Source organism: Triturus cristatus, chromosome 12 (assembly GCF_964204655.1).
Source record: "Triturus cristatus chromosome 12, aTriCri1.1, whole genome shotgun sequence".
Taxonomy (NCBI): domain Eukaryota; kingdom Metazoa; phylum Chordata; class Amphibia; order Caudata; family Salamandridae; genus Triturus; species Triturus cristatus.
Window position 1 is genome coordinate 774,999,849 of NC_140595.1, and position 21,400 is coordinate 775,021,248.

General features: G+C 46.8%; 1 protein-coding gene across 1 annotated transcript in view; it reads left to right on the plus strand.

The window, feature by feature from the left end:
• The window catches only part of DNAH2 (dynein axonemal heavy chain 2), a 2,945,517-nt gene that overhangs the window by 1,432,404 nt on the left and 1,491,713 nt on the right, over positions 1 to 21,400 (plus strand). The window contains exon 47 of the mRNA XM_085638712.1: positions 1,926 to 2,078. Coding sequence (XP_085494838.1) covers positions 1,926 to 2,078 — 153 coding nt within the window. The remainder of the gene's footprint in view (positions 1 to 1,925; positions 2,079 to 21,400) is intronic.

The window sequence follows — 21,400 nt, forward strand, 5'->3', positions numbered from 1 at the left end:
AAAAAGTACTGATGTCCGCGCGCCTGGGTGGCGCCTATATAGGTGATCGCGATGTCATAACCTACGCTACCGACGGCGTCACACAGAGTAGAATGGAGCCAAGGGGTATTGCTTAGGAAAAGTTTCCGGATCCAGCCTGACGCCTGGAAAATTCAAAGGTAAGGAATCTGCAGCTAGACAGAGTCTTTACCAGATAATGCGTTACCAAAGGTAAGTAACTTGTTCTTTAAGTAAGTAGTATATTTCATATAGATTTGCTTTCTCTAAGGTGCAAATTGTTATCTTAGCCCACGATGGAGTGAGCACTGTGTTTGATATGGATGGGATTGCGCAATGCTTACAGTATTGTGCTAATAAAGGAAAGGGTTTGTGCTGTCTTTGACATGGGCATGCTTGATGCAAGGTATCAAACGTGTACAAAGCGTGGAGTAAGTGTCCTCTTTGATTTCAGTGTTTTCGCTAATATGTGGAGCATTATCTCAACATAGTGCAACAAGCACTGTATTTGAAGTGGACTTGCTTGCTGAATGGCTTAAATTGATACATTAACAAAGGATGGAGTGAGTGATGTCTTTGATTTTAGAATGTTTACTGTGTAGTGTGGAATGTTGTCTCAAACCATGCATTGGAACAAGTTTTTTATCTGATAAGGTGGTGCTTGCTGCATGATGATTGTTGTCATAAAAGTGCATGGATTGAGTATTGTTTTTTTGGAGGAATATTCTATGCTGTATGGTATGGTGTACCCTGGCAACATGTTTGAGTGAGGGTTGTGTTTGAGTAGAGCATATTTGCTGTGTGGTAATGCTTTTTGTGTTAACTCTCGGTAAAATGAGTGCTGTCCTTGATTTGAACATGTTTGCTGTGTGGTATAGAGTGACATTGGATAAGATGAGTGTTGTTTGACAGAGACATGCCCACTTGGCAGTATGGGTTTTTTGTTCATGTTTGTCAGAGGCACTTGGGTGTGATTGCTATCCAGCATGGCGTATCATATTACACTGGATAAGGGAAATGCTGTTTGATATAGATGTGCTAGCTGTATGGTACAGAGTGTTAAAAAAGGATGAAGTAAGTGTTGTCTTTGATTTCAACATGTTTTTGTGTGAAATGAAGTGCTGTTTTCAAACTGTGTGTTGTTAGTGATGTATTTGATATGAATATGTTTGATGTGTGGTGTTTATTGTTGGGTTAATACATATGGGGTAGGTATTGACTTTGGATGTGCTTTCTGGGAGGTATGGAGTATCACATCAAAACACAATCGAGCACTGTACTTGAGGCAGTCTTGCTTTCTGTGTAGAATAGGGTACTCTTTTAACATGGGATGTAAAGAGAGCTAGCTGTCTTTGATTTGGGCTTACTTTATATGAGGCAAGAATTGTGTCAGCACATAATGCAACAAGTATTGCACTTGATATAAATGTGCTTATTTTAGGCCCGCTATGAGTTACCCTTTAACTTTTGGGGAAGGGGAGAAATACCAGAACCAGAATCAACAATTCCTGACAATATCACCTCATGAGTTAACAGGGATCACATGTTAAACTCCCTGGAACAGGGAGTAACCTGCTGAATCCGGCAGTGAACAAGTGGTAAATGGGATCAAGGGAAGCACAGTGGGTCGCAGTGCGTGGACGGTGGTGGCACCACTTGGGGCAATTTATAACAGGACACTGCATGGTATATATTGTTGGGTTAACAATGATTGGTGTGAGTGCAGTTTGTGGTATGGTTTTTATTGGTAATGGTGGAGAGTGATTCACATCTTGAATTGGACATGATTTCTATACAGCATAAGAAAGTCTGTTAACAGTGAATGGAGTTAGCGTTTGTTTTGATTTGGTCATACTCGCCATGCAGCATGTTGCGCTTTTCCTAAAACTTTGCATTTCTCATCTTCAGAGCATTTTCTGCTTTTTTAGGTGAATCCGGCAGATGTTGAAAACTACTCCCGAATGATAGAACTCTGGTTCCTCTTCTCGTTCGTCTGGTCCGTGTGTGCTGCTGTAGATGAAGAAGGGCGCAAGAGAATCGATAACTATCTGCGAGAGATGGAGGGCTCTTTCCCTAACAAGGTATCCTTTGTGCCTAGGCTCAAGGGACAGCATAAACAATAATCATTTTTGCCATTCAGGATACAATTTCATCGATGTATAATTATTCTGAGTGGTGTTTAATTGGTTTGATAGCATATGCAGTGGGGAACTTCCGATTATAAATGTGCAAGTGAGGATTAACTGTTTGACCAGGATGTCAAACCCTTGAAGTAAGAATAATAATACTCTGTCACAATTTCTGTATTAACTCCCATCTGACTGCATCAGTCACAATGTTGAGTCTCATTCACAGGGCTACGCTGTTGGCTATATTTCTTCATCCTCGGGATAAAATAACCAATTTTGTGACATTACCATCTATCTGTTAAGTTTAATTAAGTCATCTGATAGAGACACCTAGGCGCAGATTCCTTACCTTTAAATTTCCCGACGTCAGACTGGATCCAGAAATAAAATAACTATTTATTTTCTGCTGTATAAGCCTCTTGATTGTTTTATTTCTTGAGCTATTTGTAGTTTGCCTAGATAGGAGTATTTGCTTAAACAATTTGTGTGCTTAGTGTCTGTTGCTTAATAACCTGGCATAAGCTTTGAGGCAGGTAGTGGATAATGGCATTTAGTTACCCAACACATTATACAGTCTAGTATTAACTGATTGATTCTGTTGTTAGGGGGATATGCATAATTTTTGCTGTGGGGTATCACAACTAGCTTAGATTGTCTGTATTTTTAGCCAGATGTCTAGTCCAAGATTATGGACTTTTCAGTAGATAAGGAGAAAATATTTGGTGGCAAAATAGACTATTTTTTGGAAATGTTTAAGAGCTGAGATAGTCTGATTTTGAACAAATCGGGCCTCTATTTATAGTGGCACAGTGTGCGGAAAATAATGGGGTTGAATGCTACCCAAAGCGATTTAGACTATCTGAAAGAGACATCTAGCCACAGATTCTTTACTTTAGAATTTTTCCCAAGAGCAAGACTGGATCCGGAAAATGTTTTCCAACAGCACGTCAGTGCATAGCGCGACTACCCACCAACATCGTCCACATAACTCCCTTGTCAGTTCCTTCTTTTCCGTGCTTTCAACATGGATCCAGAGTGGTTAAGAGACGTTTTTTCAGGCCCATCTCAGCATCTTGTCGAGAGAACAGTGTGCTATTTATAGATTATTTCCTCTGGGTTTAATCCCTGCGGAACTTGTGATAGATGTCAATCACGGATCCACATACCGTATGTTGATGGTGCATCGGAGAACACCCCAATTCAGAGGAATGCGGTTCCTGTCAGCGTCTTCCTCCGAAGGCATTTAAAGAGCACAGTCCAAAACTCCTGGTGGCGCACTTTTCTGAGAAACCGCGTCATTGTCACTCCTCACCGAAGTCCTGGGACCGGCTGAGGAGTCATTTGGATGAGGGGTCGCCTCCCTCAATGCCAGGGAAGGCTCCGAGAACCCAACAGTCAAAACGTAATTCTGAAGCCATCTCCCAATCATCAGTTGAGGAGCATTTACAAGAGTCTTCCCCTCACCTCCCTAATCATCCTGGAGCTGGGGCGACTCTAGACCAAATGAGGGAATATTATTTTTCCCTACAAAAGATTTTAAGGCATCTGTCTCCCTCTGGTTACCCCTCTCGCCCCAAGGAGGTAGGAGGTACCCTGACTAGGTGGTTTACCCATTGATGACAGTTGGGGTCTCTGAATCCATTTTCGGATTCAAGACGGCGCTGGTGCACAGGCCTTTGCGCTTCACACCTTCAGTGTCCATTCAGCCGTAGAAGTCGGCGCCATTGGTCGACACCGACCCTGACGCATTGGTGCCCAGTCACCCAGTGATGTCTGAGGCTCAGGTAGACATCAATACTATTCCTATTTCTGATGTTGACACAACACCACAGCGGCATCGGACGGTGCCGGGAGCGTTGCCGTCAGTGCCGGCTTCTTTGGGCTCTCCTTCTGGTGTTTTTCAGCCCTTGTCCGTTTTTCCTACAAGAATACACAGTTTGGAAACTGAAGGGGAGAATATTGGGGTGAAAATCCTTTGCATGATGTTGTCCAGCCTCTTGTGCTTGGGAATTGGTTGACTGAACTGGGGGAGGTTAGTGCAATAGAGGCCTCCCCAGATTCAGATTTACTTTCCCCACCTAGTATGGCAATGGGGGGAAGTGCCTCGTTGGCTAAAGTATTGAAGAGGGGAGCTGTGGTGTTGGATTGCCAATTTCCCTTAGTGGAAATATCTATGGATCCCTTGGTAAATATTCTTCATCAAGGAGAGACGGGGGTGGAACCCATGCTCTGTTTTAAAGAGTCTCTGTTTGATCTTCTTTTGGAAGCTTGGGCAAAGCCCGTGTCAGGAGCTCTGGTTGTCCAAACTGTGGGCCATAGGCATTGTCCTGCCCTGGGGGAACCTCATTGCCTCCTCCGACATCCCACCACAAAAGGACTGATGGTTCTAGCTGCTACAGCTTCTTCGGACCCTAATGTCCTTACTTTAGTTCCATCAGGCAAGGAATCCTGATAGTTAAAAAGTTGTGGGAGGAATATATGTTCTTCTGTAGGCTCGACTTTGAGATCTCTTCACACTACATGTATGATAGGTAGGTTTTTGCATGCCTTATGCCTTCTGTGGTGCAGAGGCTGCCTTCTCCATCAGAGGAAGCTAGGAATGAGATATTGCAGGTGGTGCAAGATGGCCGGGAGGCAACAAGATTCACCATCAAATGTAGTATGGAAACCAAGGATTCTTTGGGTAGAGACATGGCTCAGTCACTTGCTCTGCGCAGGCATGCGTGGCTGCATCAGTCTGGGTTTTCAGAGCCTGTGCAAGAGAGCCTTAAAGATATGCCATTTGATGATGTCCACTTATTTGGTGAACAGGCTGATTAGCCTTGGCCGATTCGGAGCTGGCCGATCTGACAAGTCCACCTGAGTTATTTTGTAAGCTTGGGTTCTCTTCCAGGGGATACTCATCAATAGTCATAAGCACTGAATAATCCCCGCCCACGTGCAGGACACCGGAGCATATATAAAATTACATATATATGTATATGCTTAGACAAATAAGTACTGAGTACTTCCAAAACACACATATATAAATGTATACATACATAAATATGCAGCCTAATGTACTTCAAATAGGCTAATATGCCAAAATTACTTGGTTTTTTTGGGAAGAGAAAATGATCCCTAATATAAACACTGCAACAGAGAACATACACTGTAATAGTGTTGCAACACAGCCCTTTATTTTCAGAAAAAGGCAAGTAATAGCAAGCAATTAGCTCATAGGCTGCATAGAAGAAAAAATGTCACAGTATCAAAAAACTGGCACCCTGCCTTTAAGGATTCCAAGAACCTGGACACCTTTAAGCCCTCCAGGAGCCCCCTGCTCCCATCATGCACCACAGGTGACATTTAGGTCAGTTCTTTTTTCCGTCTCCTTCTGTGAGGATCCTAGAGCTTGAGATCGTCAGCTTTTGGCTATTTCTAGTCAGAAATTGGTTTATTTCAACTTTATTTGACATTTTGTACTGCTGGTATTAATTTTCTATCTTTTTCTGTCAATTTACTATTTTTTGTCAGAAATGCCAGCATTATTTAATAAATGCCCTTCCTGTGGAAAGAAAAATGGCTAAATCTGACCCTCACTCTGTGTGTATTGTGTGTTTGCCATCTTCACACAACCCAGAGAAGTGCTACGACTGTCAGCAATTTTCAAAGAAAACTCTGTGTGACAGAAAGAAGATCAAACTTCACGCCTCAATGGAGAGAGGAAAAAGACATACTAAAAGTGGTCTTGAGAGCAATCCTACCTACAAGAAGCCCTCGTCTCAAGAAAAACGGAAGAAAAGGTGTCAGTTTTTCTTCCCCAGCTTCCAAAAGAAAACAGATTCCGGATTTCTCGCCGTCAAAATCGACATCAGAAAGACAAGTAAGACATCGCCGACGACTAGTAAATCTGCGTTGAGGCATACTTCAGGCTCGAAGTATGTTAAACATGAATGATCAAAGTCGACGTCGAAGCATCTGTCGACGTCAAGACACCGATGGGCGTAAAGATCTCCACCTCTTTCACGAAGGTCAGCGTCGAGAGGATCGACGACGAAGACACACTCATGGACCCATAGACGGTTAACGTCGAGGGCACGATCACCGTCGAGAAAGTGAACGTCAAAGACAAACCGCAAGCCTATAGGCGGTCGACGTCAAGAACGCCTTCTCTTTCGGCGTCGAAGAGACCGACGTCAAGAGCATCATCGCATAGACACGAGTCCTCAAGTGTGTCCCTGCAGCAGCGGTCGACGTCAATGGTGGCCCAGTCCGGGTCGACGTCGAGGCAGCGGTCAAGGGAGAAAGATCTCACCATACCTTCAGGAGACGTACAAAAGCCAAGGTCGACGTCGAAACCCGTACGTGCAACGTCGAGGGAAGGTTCATCTTTGCCTGGAATTAACATTATTCAGGTTCACAGAGAAAAGACTCCTCCTATTAATATGTCTCCAAGATGGCTTAAAAGTATTCAACACTGGAAGGTCCCACCCAGAGTTTCGGGCTCGGAATTCTCCAGAACTCTCTCTCCATCCAGAGTCTCTGTGGGATCTCCCCCTACTGCATCCTTGAGACACTCTCCACATAGGTTTCCGAGAAGATCGAGATCGCCATCAGCATGACGCTCACGTTGAAGAGGACGCTCAAGATCTCGCCATTCGCCTACCCCTAAAAGGAGACGGAGGTCACCTTCATCTACCATGTCTACGAGATCATCCATTAGGGATTACTCACCTACTTTATCTACGACACCGCCATCCAGGGTTTCTCCGATTGATGATATCGGAACTTTCAATGAGGTTCTCCGCAGGGGTGCCAGCAAGCTAAATATCAGTATGTCAGCACCACCAGTTTCGACTTCCGTCATATTTGAGACCCTTCACCACTGCCTTTGGTCCCAGGTCTGTTAGAGCCAGCAAAGCAGACCTTCCTGACTCCGGCCACGTTGGGATCAGCTCCCACGTGTATTTTTAACAAATATAAGGCCCCAGATTAGAATCCATTCTTTCTTTGTGCTGACCCACCTCCAGACTCAGTCATTGTGGCGGCAGCCAGAAAGGCACACTCGGCTACATCCTCCTCCAATGTCCCTCCGGAGAAGGACAGTAAGAATATGGACTCTTTAGGCAGAAGAATGTGCAACACGTCTGCCTCAGTGATGAAGATGGCTAGCGCTTCCACCCTGCTGGGTCGGTATGATAGATCACTCTGGGACTCCTTGGCAAGGTTCACAGACAAGCTACCGAAAGAGGATCAACAGAACTTCCAAGAAATCCTGCAGGAAGGCGGCTTGGTGGCAAACCAAGTTCTCAGTGCAGCTGCAGACACTTCAGATTTGGCTGCTCACGGCTATTCCCACGGGATTCGCTCGAGGCGTTCAGCCTGGCTTCATCTTATGGGGCTGAAACCGGATGCATAGAGAAAGATCGTAAACCTTCCCTTCAATGGTTCTTCTCTATTCGGTTCACATGCGGATGGTGAAATGTCCAAGATGAAAACAGAATTGGACACTTTAAAAGCCGTTGGCTTGGAGAAGCATACAGAATTTCATCGAAGGATCTGTCCCTATGACAGACGTTCCTTCCAGCAGAGGGTTCAAACCCCTCACTGGACCATGCAAAATCAAAATCAATCAAATAAATCCAGGTCTCACTATCACCAAAGAAGGCCTGGACAAGGAAGAGGCCCTCCAAGACAACAGACGACTGCACCTAAACAACCAACAAAGTAATGAGGGGTGGCTTCCTCCATGCCCGTTGACCACTTTCCGGTGGGGGGAAGTGTTATGTTACATCAGAAGGAGTGGAAGAAACTAACAAAGGACAAGTGGGTGTCGAATATTGTTCGGAATGGCTATTTACTCGGCAAGAAAAATTTCTCCAAGACCACCAATTGTTGCAATCTGATGTGAACAGTCTTCCACAAAAAGTTGCCATAGAAATGGTCCCTGTTCCTCAAAGAAAGCAAGGGATCTATTCTCGTTATTTTCTGATGCAGAAAAGAGGTCCTACCAGAGAATACAGATCAATACTCGACTTGAACATTGTCGGATGTTGGCGCTGCACCAAATCTTCCCTCAACTGTATCAGGAGGACTGGATGTGTTCTATAGATCTACAGGACGCATACTTCCATGTTCCAGTTTCCGAGAAGCTTCACAAATTTCTATGATTTCAAGTGTCATTCCAGCACTTCCAATTCAAGGTTCTCCCATTCTGGTTCAAATCATCCCCCAAATGTTTTTGAAATGCATGGCAGTGGTGGGCGCTTTTCTTCGCAAGCAAAGGATATTTATATATCCTGACCTGGAAGACTGGCTCCTAAAGAGCTTGTCACCTGCTCTGCTTCAGAGTCATCTCTCTTACTGTCTTCAGCTGCTTAACAGGTTGGGACTTCATGTCAACTACAAAAAATCGATCTTCAACCCTACACAGAGAATTCACTACCTGGGTGCCTCCCTGGATACCGCAAAGGCAAGCGTGTGTCTTTCGGAGGAGAGGTTATTCTCAATCCGCGAGAAATGTCACAATCTTCTCCACATGCAATGCCCCATAGTCAGACAGGTGTCATAGCTGCTGGGATCAATGGCATCATGCATCTTCATCGTACCAAACGCCAGGTTAAACATGCGCCCTCTGCAACAATCTCTGGAGGACCAGTGGATGCAGATATCCGGGCACTGGGAGGAGCATGTGATTCTCCCCCAATCGGCCAAGGATTCCATCAGATGGTGGATGAAGAGATCCCATCTAACGAAAGGAGTTTCTTTTCACCTGGACCCTCCTACCCAGACGTTAGTCACGGATGCGTCACTCCAAGAATGGGGTGCTCATATGGGTCCTCTCCAAGTTCAGGGTCTCAGGTCAAAGACAGAACAAAGTTATCATATCAATCTCTTAGAGCTGAAAGCTGTACACCTAGCTCTCAAATCTCTGTATCCCTCGTTCCAGTCTCGTGCCCTTCTGGTTCAAACAGACAATACCACAACCATGCATTATTTGAACATGCAGGGGAGTACCCGATCGAGACCTCTCTCTGTAGAGTCTCAGACCATCTGGAAATGGCAAGAGATTTAACCATTGTGGCAATTCATCTCCCAGGAACTCTCAATGTCCAGGTGGACACCCTAAGCAGAGACTTCGTCGAAGGTCACGACTGGGTTCTCAACGACGAAGTAACTTAAAGCATTTTTCACAATTGGGGAGTACCAGACATCGACCTGTTTGCAGACGCGGTAAATGCAAAATGCCCCATCTTCGCATTCAGGTTTCACCAACCATGCTCCTGAGGGAATGCCCTTTTGATAGAATGGTCTCAGTAATTACTGTACGCCTTTCCACCAATTCCGTTGATTCCCACAGTGTTCAACAAATTCTACAGGTCCAACACCAGAATAATTCTGATAGCTCCAGAATGGCTTCGTCAGTGGTGGTACTCGAACCTTCTTCAGCTATCAAAAGTTCCATACAAGAGGTTGCCATGCCGTCCAGACTTGCTATCCAAGAACGGAGGGAAGGTGTTTCACCCCAATCTCTCATCCCTACGATTGATGGCATGGTTCCTGAAGTCCTCCAGTACGGACACCTTGATTTGACTTCAGAATGTATGAACATTCTAAAAGAAGCCAGGAGACCTTCCAACAGACAAGCATCCGCTTTCAAGTGGAAGTGTTTTACCTATGGTACATTAGCAATGGACATGATCCTGTCCGGGGTCAAGAACAGATGATTTTACCGTATTTGCTGCATTTAGCCACATCTGGTCTTCAATTTTGCCCTATTAAAGTCCATCTTGCAGCTATCACAGCATATAGAAAGTCCCCAAATCAGGTTTCCTTTTTCAAGATTCCTGTGGTCAAAGATTTTCTTGAGGGATTAAGAAAGGTTTATCCACCAATCAGGTCTCCTTCTCCACCTTGGGAGCTCAACATTGTTTTAACTACACTGATGGGGGCTCCCTTTGAACCTATTCACAAAGCTTCTTTACAACATTTGACATGGAAGGCTGCTTTTCTAGTGGCTATCACCTCGGCTCGCAGAGTGAGTGAGATCCAGGCGTTGATTTGTAAAGAGCCCTACCTTGTCTTTCATGCAAACAGAGTGGTTTTAAGAACACATCCGAGTTTCTTACCTAAGGGGGTCTCGGACATTTTCATATTAATCAGACTATCACACTCCCCATATTTTTTCCGAATCCTTCAAACCATTTAGAAAGGTCCCTTCATTCTTTGGACCTCAAGAGGGTTCTGAAGTTCTATTTAGACAAAACAAAGACCCTGAGAAAGTCAGATCTTCTGTTTATAAATTATGGTTCCATGAACACAGGTTCTGCAGCTTTCAAAAGGTCTATCTCTAGGTGGATAGTGTCCTGTATATCGTTGTCCTATCAGCTAGCTAACAGAGCCCTCCTAAGTAAACCAAAGGCCCATTCTAACAGGGGGAAAGCATCTACCACAGCTCTTCCTTGGAATGTACCTATTGTAGAGATTTGTAAAGCTGCTACATGGCGATCAGTGCACACTTTCTCTAGCCATTATTGTTTACATTCTGACTCACAGGCGGATGCCTAGTTTGGGCAAGCCTCGTTAAGAAATTTGTTTGGTCATCCTTGAAATGTTTAAATGTGCTTTATTTATACTGTTACTCGTCTGCGCGAAAGTGGGTATGGGCTTGCTATTCTATTCAGTGCTTATGACTATTGATGAGTATCCCCTGGAAGAGAAGGATAAGTTACGTACCTGTAATCCTCGTTCTCTTCAGGGGTACATTCATCAAAGTCATAAGCAACCATCCCGCCTCCCTGGACGAGTATTGACAGTATAGCATTGTTATCCAGTATTGGGGTATCTTTCATAGATTCACATGCTTAGAATCATCCCCGCCGACGAGGTGGGAGTCTCGCGGTACAATAAAACATATACATAATAGTCATAATAAAACATTACACAATAGGCTACTATGGACAGTAAAGTCACTACATTAGCCTATCTTAGTCCTTTTGTAAAAAGAACCAAATTTGGAACACAGCCAATCAGGCCGCAGCACCCTCTTAGAACCCTCCACAGAGAGGCAAACCTTCAGATTTCCTACCGCACGTCGTGTGGCAGGGAGTCTCCCTGAGCTCTGCTCAGTTTTTCTTCACCTTTGGCTGAACTTTGTGGGTAGATATGTCTGATTCATCAAAGAAAAGCTTGTTTTTGCCTTGTACATCATGTGGGAAGAAGAGACTACATTTTGAGGATCCCCACAAGGAATGTATTTTATGTCTTTACCCAGCACACAAGGTTAAAGACTGCAGGATTTGTAGAACCTTCCCTGCCAAGACTTTGAAAGACAGAGAGGGAAGATTGCTGGTTTGGTTGGAGAAGTTGAAGGCTACATCTGATGTTGTTTCAGGAGATGATGGCAGTGTGAGTCCTCAGGCGTCCACCCCTCTGGCCAAAAAGAGGGATAGATCTGGTGATCCCCCTGAGCGACAGAGTAAGACCTTGAAGAAGCCTCACTCTGAGACTGGTCACTCTTCCTCTAAAAAAGAGAAGCTTTCATTCTCTTCAGAGGTGAAATCTGCTGAAAAGATGAAGATTTCAGTGAAAACTGCCTCAAAACAGCAGAAACTCCTTCTGAGATCCCGTTGACGTTGAAAAAAGCACCGTCGACGATGAAATCTCCTCAGATGGTGAGTGATTCCTCGACGTCGACGAAGAAAACCCCGCCGTCGACGATTACTTCGTCGACAACAGCACCATCGACGATTATATCATCACCGTCGACGATTATATCATCACCGTCGACTATGCCAATCTCGTCGATGCCTACTTTGTCGCCGAGAGTCCACATGCCGTCGACGCTTTCGACAACGTTACGACTCTCATCGACGGGTCCGCCGTTGACAACGATTCAACGCCCGTCGACGAGTCCACCGTCAACGATGATTCTACTCCTGTCGACGAGTCTACTGTCGACGACAGCAGCGGCTTCGACGATGAAGACAACATCGTCGACGATGGCTTTTACAACAACGGCGTCAACGATTACAACGTTGACGGTAGCTTCTGTTATGGCTATCTCGGCTGATACTGATTCACCGTCTGTGTATATCTCGTCGACGTTGAAGCGTAAAAGGCCTACATCCTTACAGATTGCGCCAGTTTTAACATCAAAATTATCGTCGTATTTCTCATCTTCAAGAAACTATTACCAGGACGTTTCTCATATTTCACCCTTGCCTCCTAGTCACTATCTGGAGGAGTCAGATGATGATGGACTTTATAGCCCAGCACGTAACCCTTCTCAACTCCGGATCAAGTATCAGGATGATGACGATGAGGAAGAGTACTATGAGCCTTGTGAGTCTCTGCGGGGTCCTCAAGAGGCTTCATTTAAGCAAGAACCTATGGTGCAGATGCCTGTAGCCTTGATGCAGGAACTGACTGCTATGTTGAGGGATTATCATACACGCTTTCCGCCAACAGCGCCTGTTCCAAATCAACCCACTACGTCTGCGGTTTTGCAGATTGCAAGTCCTGCTGCCCCTATCAATGTACCTGCTCAACATTTAGTCCAAGATGATAATGGCGATACTGTGGCTGAAGATGGGGAACTACCAAACTCACCCACGACTGTGGATGAAAGGGATGAATATTTGATTCCTACGCCATCCTCACCAGTTCCTCAGGCAGTAGATTCCCCTCCTGAAGATATCGGAGGTTTTCACGCAATTATGGAAAGGGCAGCAACCAGGTTTCATCTTCCTGTATCTTTGAAGCAAACAGATTGTTTCCTTTACGATTTTAAGGACCCTAGGAGGAAGTCTGTGCGTTCTATCCCTATCATATCTGGGAAGAAGGGACTAAAATAATGAAAGCTCCATTTTCAGTGCCTGCGATTCTCCCTAGAATCGATAAAAAGTACAAAGTACCGGATGATGCTCCTGCTTGCCTGTCCGGACATCCTAGACCAGATTCCGTTATTTCACAGGCAGTTCAGCGTAAGTCTCGGAATCCATCCATTCCTGTGACAGCACCGCCTGATAAGGATGGGAGGCGCCTTGATAACATTGGTAAGCGTTTCACCACCATGGCGGGTACTTCAGTTCGTGCTACTAACTCTTTGGCGATTTTAAGGAGATATGACAGCCAACTTTGGTCGGACATTTCTCCATACCTTGATTTCCTACCTGATGACAAGAAGTCAAGGAAATTATTGATATTTCTATGGATTCCAAGCCTCCTTGGGTTTTCGTCAACTTGCCGGAGCAGCAGTCCTTAGACGTCAGGGATGGTTGAAATCTACCTCCTTTCGCCCTGAGGTCCAAACAAAGATTTTGGACATGCCATTCGATGGTGATATGTTATTTGGAAAACACATAGATGAGGCTTTGCAAGAGATCAAAAAAGATACTGACACTGCCAGAGCCCTTGGCACCTTACAATATAGGAAGACTCCTTTTCCGGAATCTAGGGCAGAGGATCGTATTCCTTTCATGGTGGCTATCAAAGATACCAAAACCAAGGCAATCAGGGAAGATATAATTATCAACAGCAGCAACAGCAGCAGTCTTACAGAAACCGTCCAGCTGCCGCTTATAGACAGCAGAATAGAAGACGTCAACCTCAAGGCAGGGATTCTGCTAGAAAACAGTGACAACTTCTTAGCACCTGCAGCAGATCTGCCACACCTTATTTACAGGATTACGAATGTATCCCGACATCTCAACAAGTGGAAAAGATTAACCACAGACAAGTGGGTCTTGGATGTTCTAAAATTTGGGCATACTCTGGAATTTGTCAATAACCCCCCCCCCCTCCTCCTCATCCACCTTTAAAGAAACATCCTCCACATGTTGCTCTTCCCAGAAAGGAAGCAAAAACCATGCTCTCGAAAGGAGCGATAGAGAGAGTGCCTCGCTCTCAATTGGGGAAAGGGTTTTATTCCCGCTTTTTTCTAATAAAGAAAAAGTCAAGGGAATGGAGACCTATCCCGGATTTAAGAAAGCTGAACAAATGGGGGGGCGCTAGCGAGCCTGGAGCAAGATGGCTGCGCCTTAGTGTAGCTCTGCTGGTCGAGCTGTCAATCCGTCAATAATCCGCAACTACTGGCGCCATCCATGGCTAATAACGACGGCTGCCTGTTTATATATTGCTGTGGAATACTCTGCTGCGAAAATTCGTGTATTTCGCTGTCTCTACCCCTTGGAACACGTCCTTGAGCTGACGGACCGCGCTGCGGGTAAAATGGCGGCTGCTGGATGGGCCTGCTAGCCACTTCATCAGTAGAAGGCTTCTATTCTGACTAGCCGGTGGTGCGCTATATGCTGCGGTGCTGCCTCCTGACACCTATCTGTGGGATAGTGACTGCTTTCAGCTGCTGGTGGTGCCCCTGGGCCGAGAGTTATCTACTGCGCTGCATTACGTGGCTAATGGCGGCCCCGGTGTTGTGACCTACCTCATCGAGCCGGATGCCGCTGTTGACCGCCTGCTGCCTGGACGGGGAGGCTGCTGCGAGGCCCCTCTGCTTGGCGATGCGGCTGTTGTGGATGGCCGGGCTCTGTGGTGAGGCCCCCGTCTGCAGTCCTGGGCGCTATCGCGGAATCGGAGGCCTGCGGAGCGGTGAGTTTCCTGCCAGACCTGCGGCGTTCCTGTGGAGCGGGACGCCGGCTGCGGCCCATCTCAGCGGGATAGCCCTGCTCCTGACGTCTAGAGATCGCGCAACTGCTGGGCCGTTTGGGGCGCGTCTGCCTTGTGAAGCGCTGAGAGGCAGTGGGGCTTGGGAGGCCTCCCGGACTTGTCGAGGCCTGTGTGAAGACGGGATAGAGTGTATATTGTGCTGGGCCTACACGGGATAAGCACATTGACCAGCACATCACCTGCTTTCCTGACGCTTCTGTAGGGCTGTGTAATATACTGTATATCGCTTGGACTGTGTCTGCGCTCTGGTTTCTGCTGGGTGCTCTCTGTGCTGCGTGGGATACCGCCTCATAATCAGTATTATGCGTCTAATGGTGATGTAGGCTGTGTCGTCAACTCGCCCCATATTTACTACATCCCTGGCGTGGAATTGCTCATTTAGGCGCCGGTATTCTGCTGAACATCCTATCTAGTGCACAGGTTGGTCGCAGGCGCAGATTGCTGTTTTTCTATAAAACCACGTTCCTCTGCTGACCCTATTCCAGTATTAATATGGGGCGCACAGACAAACAGCAAAGTAAGCTTCAGCTTGAGGCTAAAACGAGAACTAAAGCCTCTACGCCTGCCGCCCATGAATCGGAACCAGACCTGGAGCAGGGCCCGACCGCACGGCTGGAGCGCATGATGCTCAATATGCAACAAAGCCTCCAAACCATAGACGCTAAAATTGATGGATTAAATCGCCGCATGGACAATATGGCCTCGAGGCTAGACAAGCACGGTGCACAAATTGCAGAGGCGGAGGCCGCATCTCGGCAACGGAGGATCGGATGGAGGTGGTAGGAACCTCATGTGCCACTATGGAGAAAGTAATTGAAGTCATTAAGGCCAAAAACGAGGACATAGAAGCTCGTTCCCGAAGAAATAACCTGCGCATTATTGGGGTTGCCGAAACTACCAACACTGGGCCCATGGAGACTTATATTGAAATGATGCTCACGACGCTGCTGGGAGCTGAACACTTTTCCAAAGTGTTTATCGTCGAGCGGGCTCACCGGTCCCTGGCCCCTAAGCCTATTCCGGGAGCCCCACCGCGACCAATTATTGCCAGACTCCTTAACTATAGGGATAGGGATACGGCTCTCCGTCTGGCCAGGGAGAAGGGGAGGCTCGACTATCAAGGGATGAAAGTAGAACTGTTCCCTGACTTCACTGTCACAGTACAACAGGCTCGTCGAGAGTTTCATGCTGTGAAGAAGAAACTGCAGTCTCTTCAAATTCCCTATGCTATGCTCTATCCGGCTCGCCTGCGAATACAACATGATGGGAAGGCACGTATCTTTACGACCCCAAAGGAGGCATTACAATACACTCGACGGCTGGAGCGGCAGGAGACATTACGCGGGAAGAGTGGACATTCTGACTCTGAAGACTGAACACGTGAGACTAGTCTAACTCTGTTTATTATTGTTATTTTGCCTAGTACTCTCATGGCTTTTTCTGTGTAGTTTGTCCTCTTGCGGATTGATATAGGGCTAACGAGTGATGTTTCTGCCTCATTTGTACCATGATTTGTAAGTGCTGTTAAAGGACACCGGCACAGGCGCATGTTTCAAATTGTATTATATGCCTAATGATAACGCCAGGTAGCTCAAGATAACATTTTGCATTTTGCGCCTGACCATGACTTGGTTTGCCAATTTTCTTCTAGCTCGACCCATCCCGCCTGTGCGGGGGGCCAGGAGCCTCTAGCGACCCCCGAAATGGGAATTCCCCACAAAGTTTTGGGTTTATGTTGGTGCCACGTTGGCGCCCCTATTGGGGTACTGTATTTATTTGCTCCTAATCTACTATGCACTGTGAAACTGCAATTGTTATGTTTCCGTTCTGTTCATACAGGGAAATATGTGCTGCAATGGTCTTTGGCCGCTGTGGGGGGATGGGGTGGTTGGGGACTTATGGTTCAGTGTATTGGCATTGTGCAGATTCTATTTTTGAGTGCTGAGCTGTGTATCAAATGTGGATGCTGTACTGTTGCAATCTTATGTCCCAGATTATGTTGCCATGGTAGTTAGAAACCAACCAAATCTCACTTGGATGAACTGGAATGTCAGGGGGCTTAATAATGCCAAGAAGGTGCGGCAGGTGCTAGCCTATCTGGACAGGCATAATGTGCAGGTCGCACTGCTGCAGGAGACGCATCTCACGCAGCAGTCCGCCTTGAGTGTTGCCACAAGGTGGGCCGGGGTAAAACTGTCTGCATCTTACTCCTCGTACGCTCGGGGGGGTTATGATATTAGCTTAAAAAAATGTTCCCTTTACGCCTGTCCAGTTTGACGCAGATACTGAGGGCAGGTACATAATAGTTCAGGGTAAGCACTATAATACACCTTTAACTATTGTTAATATATGTGGCCCAAACACGGACGATCCCGTCTTTTTTGATACTCTTTGGAGTAAACTCTACAATATCTCCTCTGAGACCGTAATTTGTGGCGGTGACTTTAATGTGGTACTTGACCCCGCGCTGGACAGAAGAACGACAGTAGTTTACCCCCCCCCGTCCTCCCCCTCCCGAAGGCCCACCGGTGTAGTGCATGAGGGAATGCGATCGTTGGGGCTTGCTGATATCTGGAGACAGCGACACCCACGATCCTTGGAGGGGACATGTCATTCGTATGCGCGGCAATCTTGGTCTCGTATTGATTATTGGCTGGGAACACCAGATGTTTGTAATTGGGCTACACAGATAAGGCATTTACCTAGAACTTTGTCCGATCATTCCCCAGTGGCTTTGGATATGGTTCTGCCCTCCCATGTCCCGCCCCCCTTTCCAGTGGCGCTTGCAGTCTTCTTCCCTCCTTGATCCGGTGTTTGCAGAAGGGATCCGTAAGGCTATAGCTGATTACTTCTTGATAGATACAGGGTCGGTTCCAACTATGGAAGCATTGTGGGAAGCCTTTAAGGTGACCATTCAGGGGGAATGTATAGGCCTCCAGGCTGGGGTCTTGAAATCTCTCCGTCGCACCATGGCGGTGCTGGAGAGGGAGCTGGGGGACCTTGAACATCAATATAGCGTCCGGCCCGGCCCAACCATCTTAGCGCAAATAAAGGAGAACATTTTAGCATATAATGAAACAGCCGAGCAAGAGGTTAAGCATCTCTCTAGGCGCGATATTATGGTGAGGGTGGCCGGCCGGGGAGGACGCTTGCTGCCCGCATCCTAGGCCCACACCTTAGGGCGCCGGTAGTTCAGGCAATTAGGGTTGATGAAGACATACATTACGACGCTGACAGTATCTTGCAGGCGTTCTCTGATTATTACACTACAGTGTATGCCCACCGACCCACGGCTAGCATCGATGAGCTGAAAACAATATCTGGATGATATCTCATTGGTGTGGCTATCACGGAGGCAACAAGAATTTCTAATGCACCGACTAACACTGGGGGAAATACAGGACGCTATTTCGGCTCTGCCTAGCGGGAGGGCTGCGGGCATTGACGGGCTGCCGGCCGAATTCTATAAAGAGTATGCCGAACAATTAGCACTGTGTCTGCTCCAGCTCTATGAGGAGGCATATGAGACCCAGTGTCTGCCGCCGACCCTTCGGGAGGCGCTAGTGGTCGCCCTTTTGAAACCTGATAAGCCACCCGATAAGTGCGACTTGTATCGCCCGTTGTCTCTTATAAACACTGATGTTAAAATTCTGGCGAAGGTTTTGGCCAACTCCTCCTTCCGGTTATGGTGCTCCCAGACCAGTCGGGGTTCATTCCCACTCGTTCCACATCCCATAACTTACGCACCATATTCGCGGTAATGCATGTATTAAAGCCCACACTCCCAGCGGTAGCAGTATTGCTCGACACTGCAAAAGCGTTCGACTCAATATCATGGTCCTATATGATTGCGGTCCTCAATCGTATGGGCATCCCATTTGTGTTTACGAACTGGATTAGATTGTTAAACACTAGGCCGGAAGCTAGAGTCAGAATTAACGGACACCTCTCGGAAAAGTTTTCCATTCACCAGGGCACTCGGCAGGGCTGCCCGCTATCGCTACTGATATTTGCGCTGGTGCTGGAGCCTGTATATTAAGGCAGCGGCATGCTGCATCAGTATTGCGAATCTTTCAGCGCCCACTTGCAGTCTCCATGTATGCTGACGACATGGTGCTGTATGTCCGTGAGCCGGCGCAGTTTCTGGTGCCAATTATCCGAGAATACATTCGGTTTGAACGATTCTCAGGCCTTGGCATCAACTGGTCCAAGTCCACTATATTGTCTCTCACTGATAGTACCCGCCCCTTTGACATGGAGTACCCGTTAGCGTGGTGTTCGGAGGCTGTCAAATACTTAGGAATCTGGCTGCATAGGGATCAGCAGACGGTCATCCAAGAAAACTTTGGCACAGCCATTACCCGGTTGGAAGAACAGGTGAATCACTGGATCAAGCTGCCCCTCTCCTTTGCTGATCGCATAGCCTTGATGAAAATGATAGTGCTCCCACGCTTTTTATATCTCTTTTTAAATATCCCGGTGCGTCTTACAAGACACTTTTTTGACACCCTTCGCTCACTCCTGATCACACTAGCTTGGGGTGGGAAGAAGTCCCGGCTTAAGTGGGAAACACTCACCTTACCATATGAACAAGGCGGATTTGCGGCACCAGATTTCCATCTCTACTACCTCTGTGCGCAACCGCAGTATGCTTATTACTGGCAACATGATCCTGCATACATCCCGCATGTGGAGGTGGAGGCGGGTGCTGTCCAGCCTATACCCATTAAGGCAATGGTCGTAAATTCACACACGGTGTATGAGAAGGGGGAATTTGATACGGTGCAAATTACCTCACATGCCTGGCGAGAGCTAGGACAACGGGTGCGCAAAATACTGCTATATGCTCCAAACATGCCTTTGCTCCACCACTCCGACCTCTCGGTTACCCAAGAGACGGGTGCGTTGAGGACACTGGCGGAGATGGGCCTCTGCATCTTGGCAGACGTGTTCCCTGGGGGCCAGTTTATAACCTCAGCAGATTTGGCTGCCCGGGGTGAGGCTTCCGCCATGCAGCTATTTGTGTACACTAGGCTGCGTTCTGCCATGCGTGCACTTAATCCGCATTTCCCTTCTGAACCGCCGACTCTTGAAGCGCTACAACTTCTATACACGGCTACCTCTAGAACCAGGCTGGTTGCAAAGCTCTATAGGGGGTCCCAGCGTGACATGGTATCTGTGGGGGCGACGGCCCTGGATAACTGGAACACTGTGCTCCCAGAGCCCCTCACGGAAGATGACTGGGTGGATAGCTGTCGCTTGACGGGCCGACTGACGCCGAATGGCAACCTACGTTTGCTGCACTTTAAATACTTGCATCAGTTGTACTATACACCAGCGCAGCTATTTAAATTTGGGCTCCGCCAGTCTGATGCCTGTAAGCGATGTGGTGCACCTGGGGCAGGGTTTTATCATCTGGCATGGGAGTGTCCTAAGATACTTGACTATTGGGGCGAAGTTGTAAGAATAATTGGTCTGATGATTGAGGAACCACTCGACTGTCATCCAAGGCTGTGTCTGTTGGGAACCGGGGCTAAGGTGAACTCTTCTAATAAAAAACTTGTGTCTATCGCATTGCTAATAGCTAAACGCAGGATCTCTATCTGTCGAATAGCGCCTACAGCAAAAATGTGGCTGCAAGACTTGGCGTATTGCCGGGACCAGCTCACCTGCTACGCGGAGGAGTTGCCGTCAGTTTCCAAGCCACGGGACATTTGGAGACCACTTACATCATATCTGCTGTCACTTACTGATGTCTAATGTCCTGACTGTAATTGTTATGCTACCCTGTTCACCCTCACCCTGCAAGTTGTTACCTGACATGCCATCCTTGTAACTCTGGGTATATTTGATGACATGGTTTTGCGACGATGTAAGCTCACTACTGTAATACTGATTGATTTGTCAATTGCACTGATGCCATGAATCTACAATTATGCAAGGTTCTGTATTGTATCTGAAAAGCACAAATAAAGTTTAAAAAAAAAAAGAAAGCTGAACAAATATCTTAAGAAGAAATCCTTTCGCATGGTCACCCTGCAAGAAATCCTTCAGCTTCTGGACCATGCAGATTTCATGACAACATTGGATCTCCAGGATGCGTACTTCCGCATCCCCATTCACCCCAAGCATTGGAAATTCCTTTGTTTCACTGTGGCACGTGCCCATTTCCAATTCAAAGTCTTTCCCTTCGTCCTGCGCTCAGCCCCGAGAGTTTTCACGAAATTCCTGGCTCCGGTGGCAGCTCACCTCAGACTTCAAGGCATACAATTATTCCCTTATCTGGGCGATTGGCTAATAAAGGCTCCTTCCTTTCGGCAGGCTTCTCGAGCAACGTCCTCATGCCTACAGCTATTTCAATCCCTGGGGCTGTTCCTGAACATTCAAAAATCAGTTCTTTGCCTTTCTCAAAGAATTCAATTTTTAGGGGCAGTGTTGGATACTACCCGGGACAAGGCATTCTTGTCCAAAGAAAGGCAATCACGTCTCATTTCTCTGGCATCAGAGAACTCCTAAAAAGAAGGTTCGCTTCTGTGAGACTCTTCAAATCATTCCTGGGAATTCTATAATCAGAAATTTTGTTAGTACCTCACACCCGTCTAAGAATG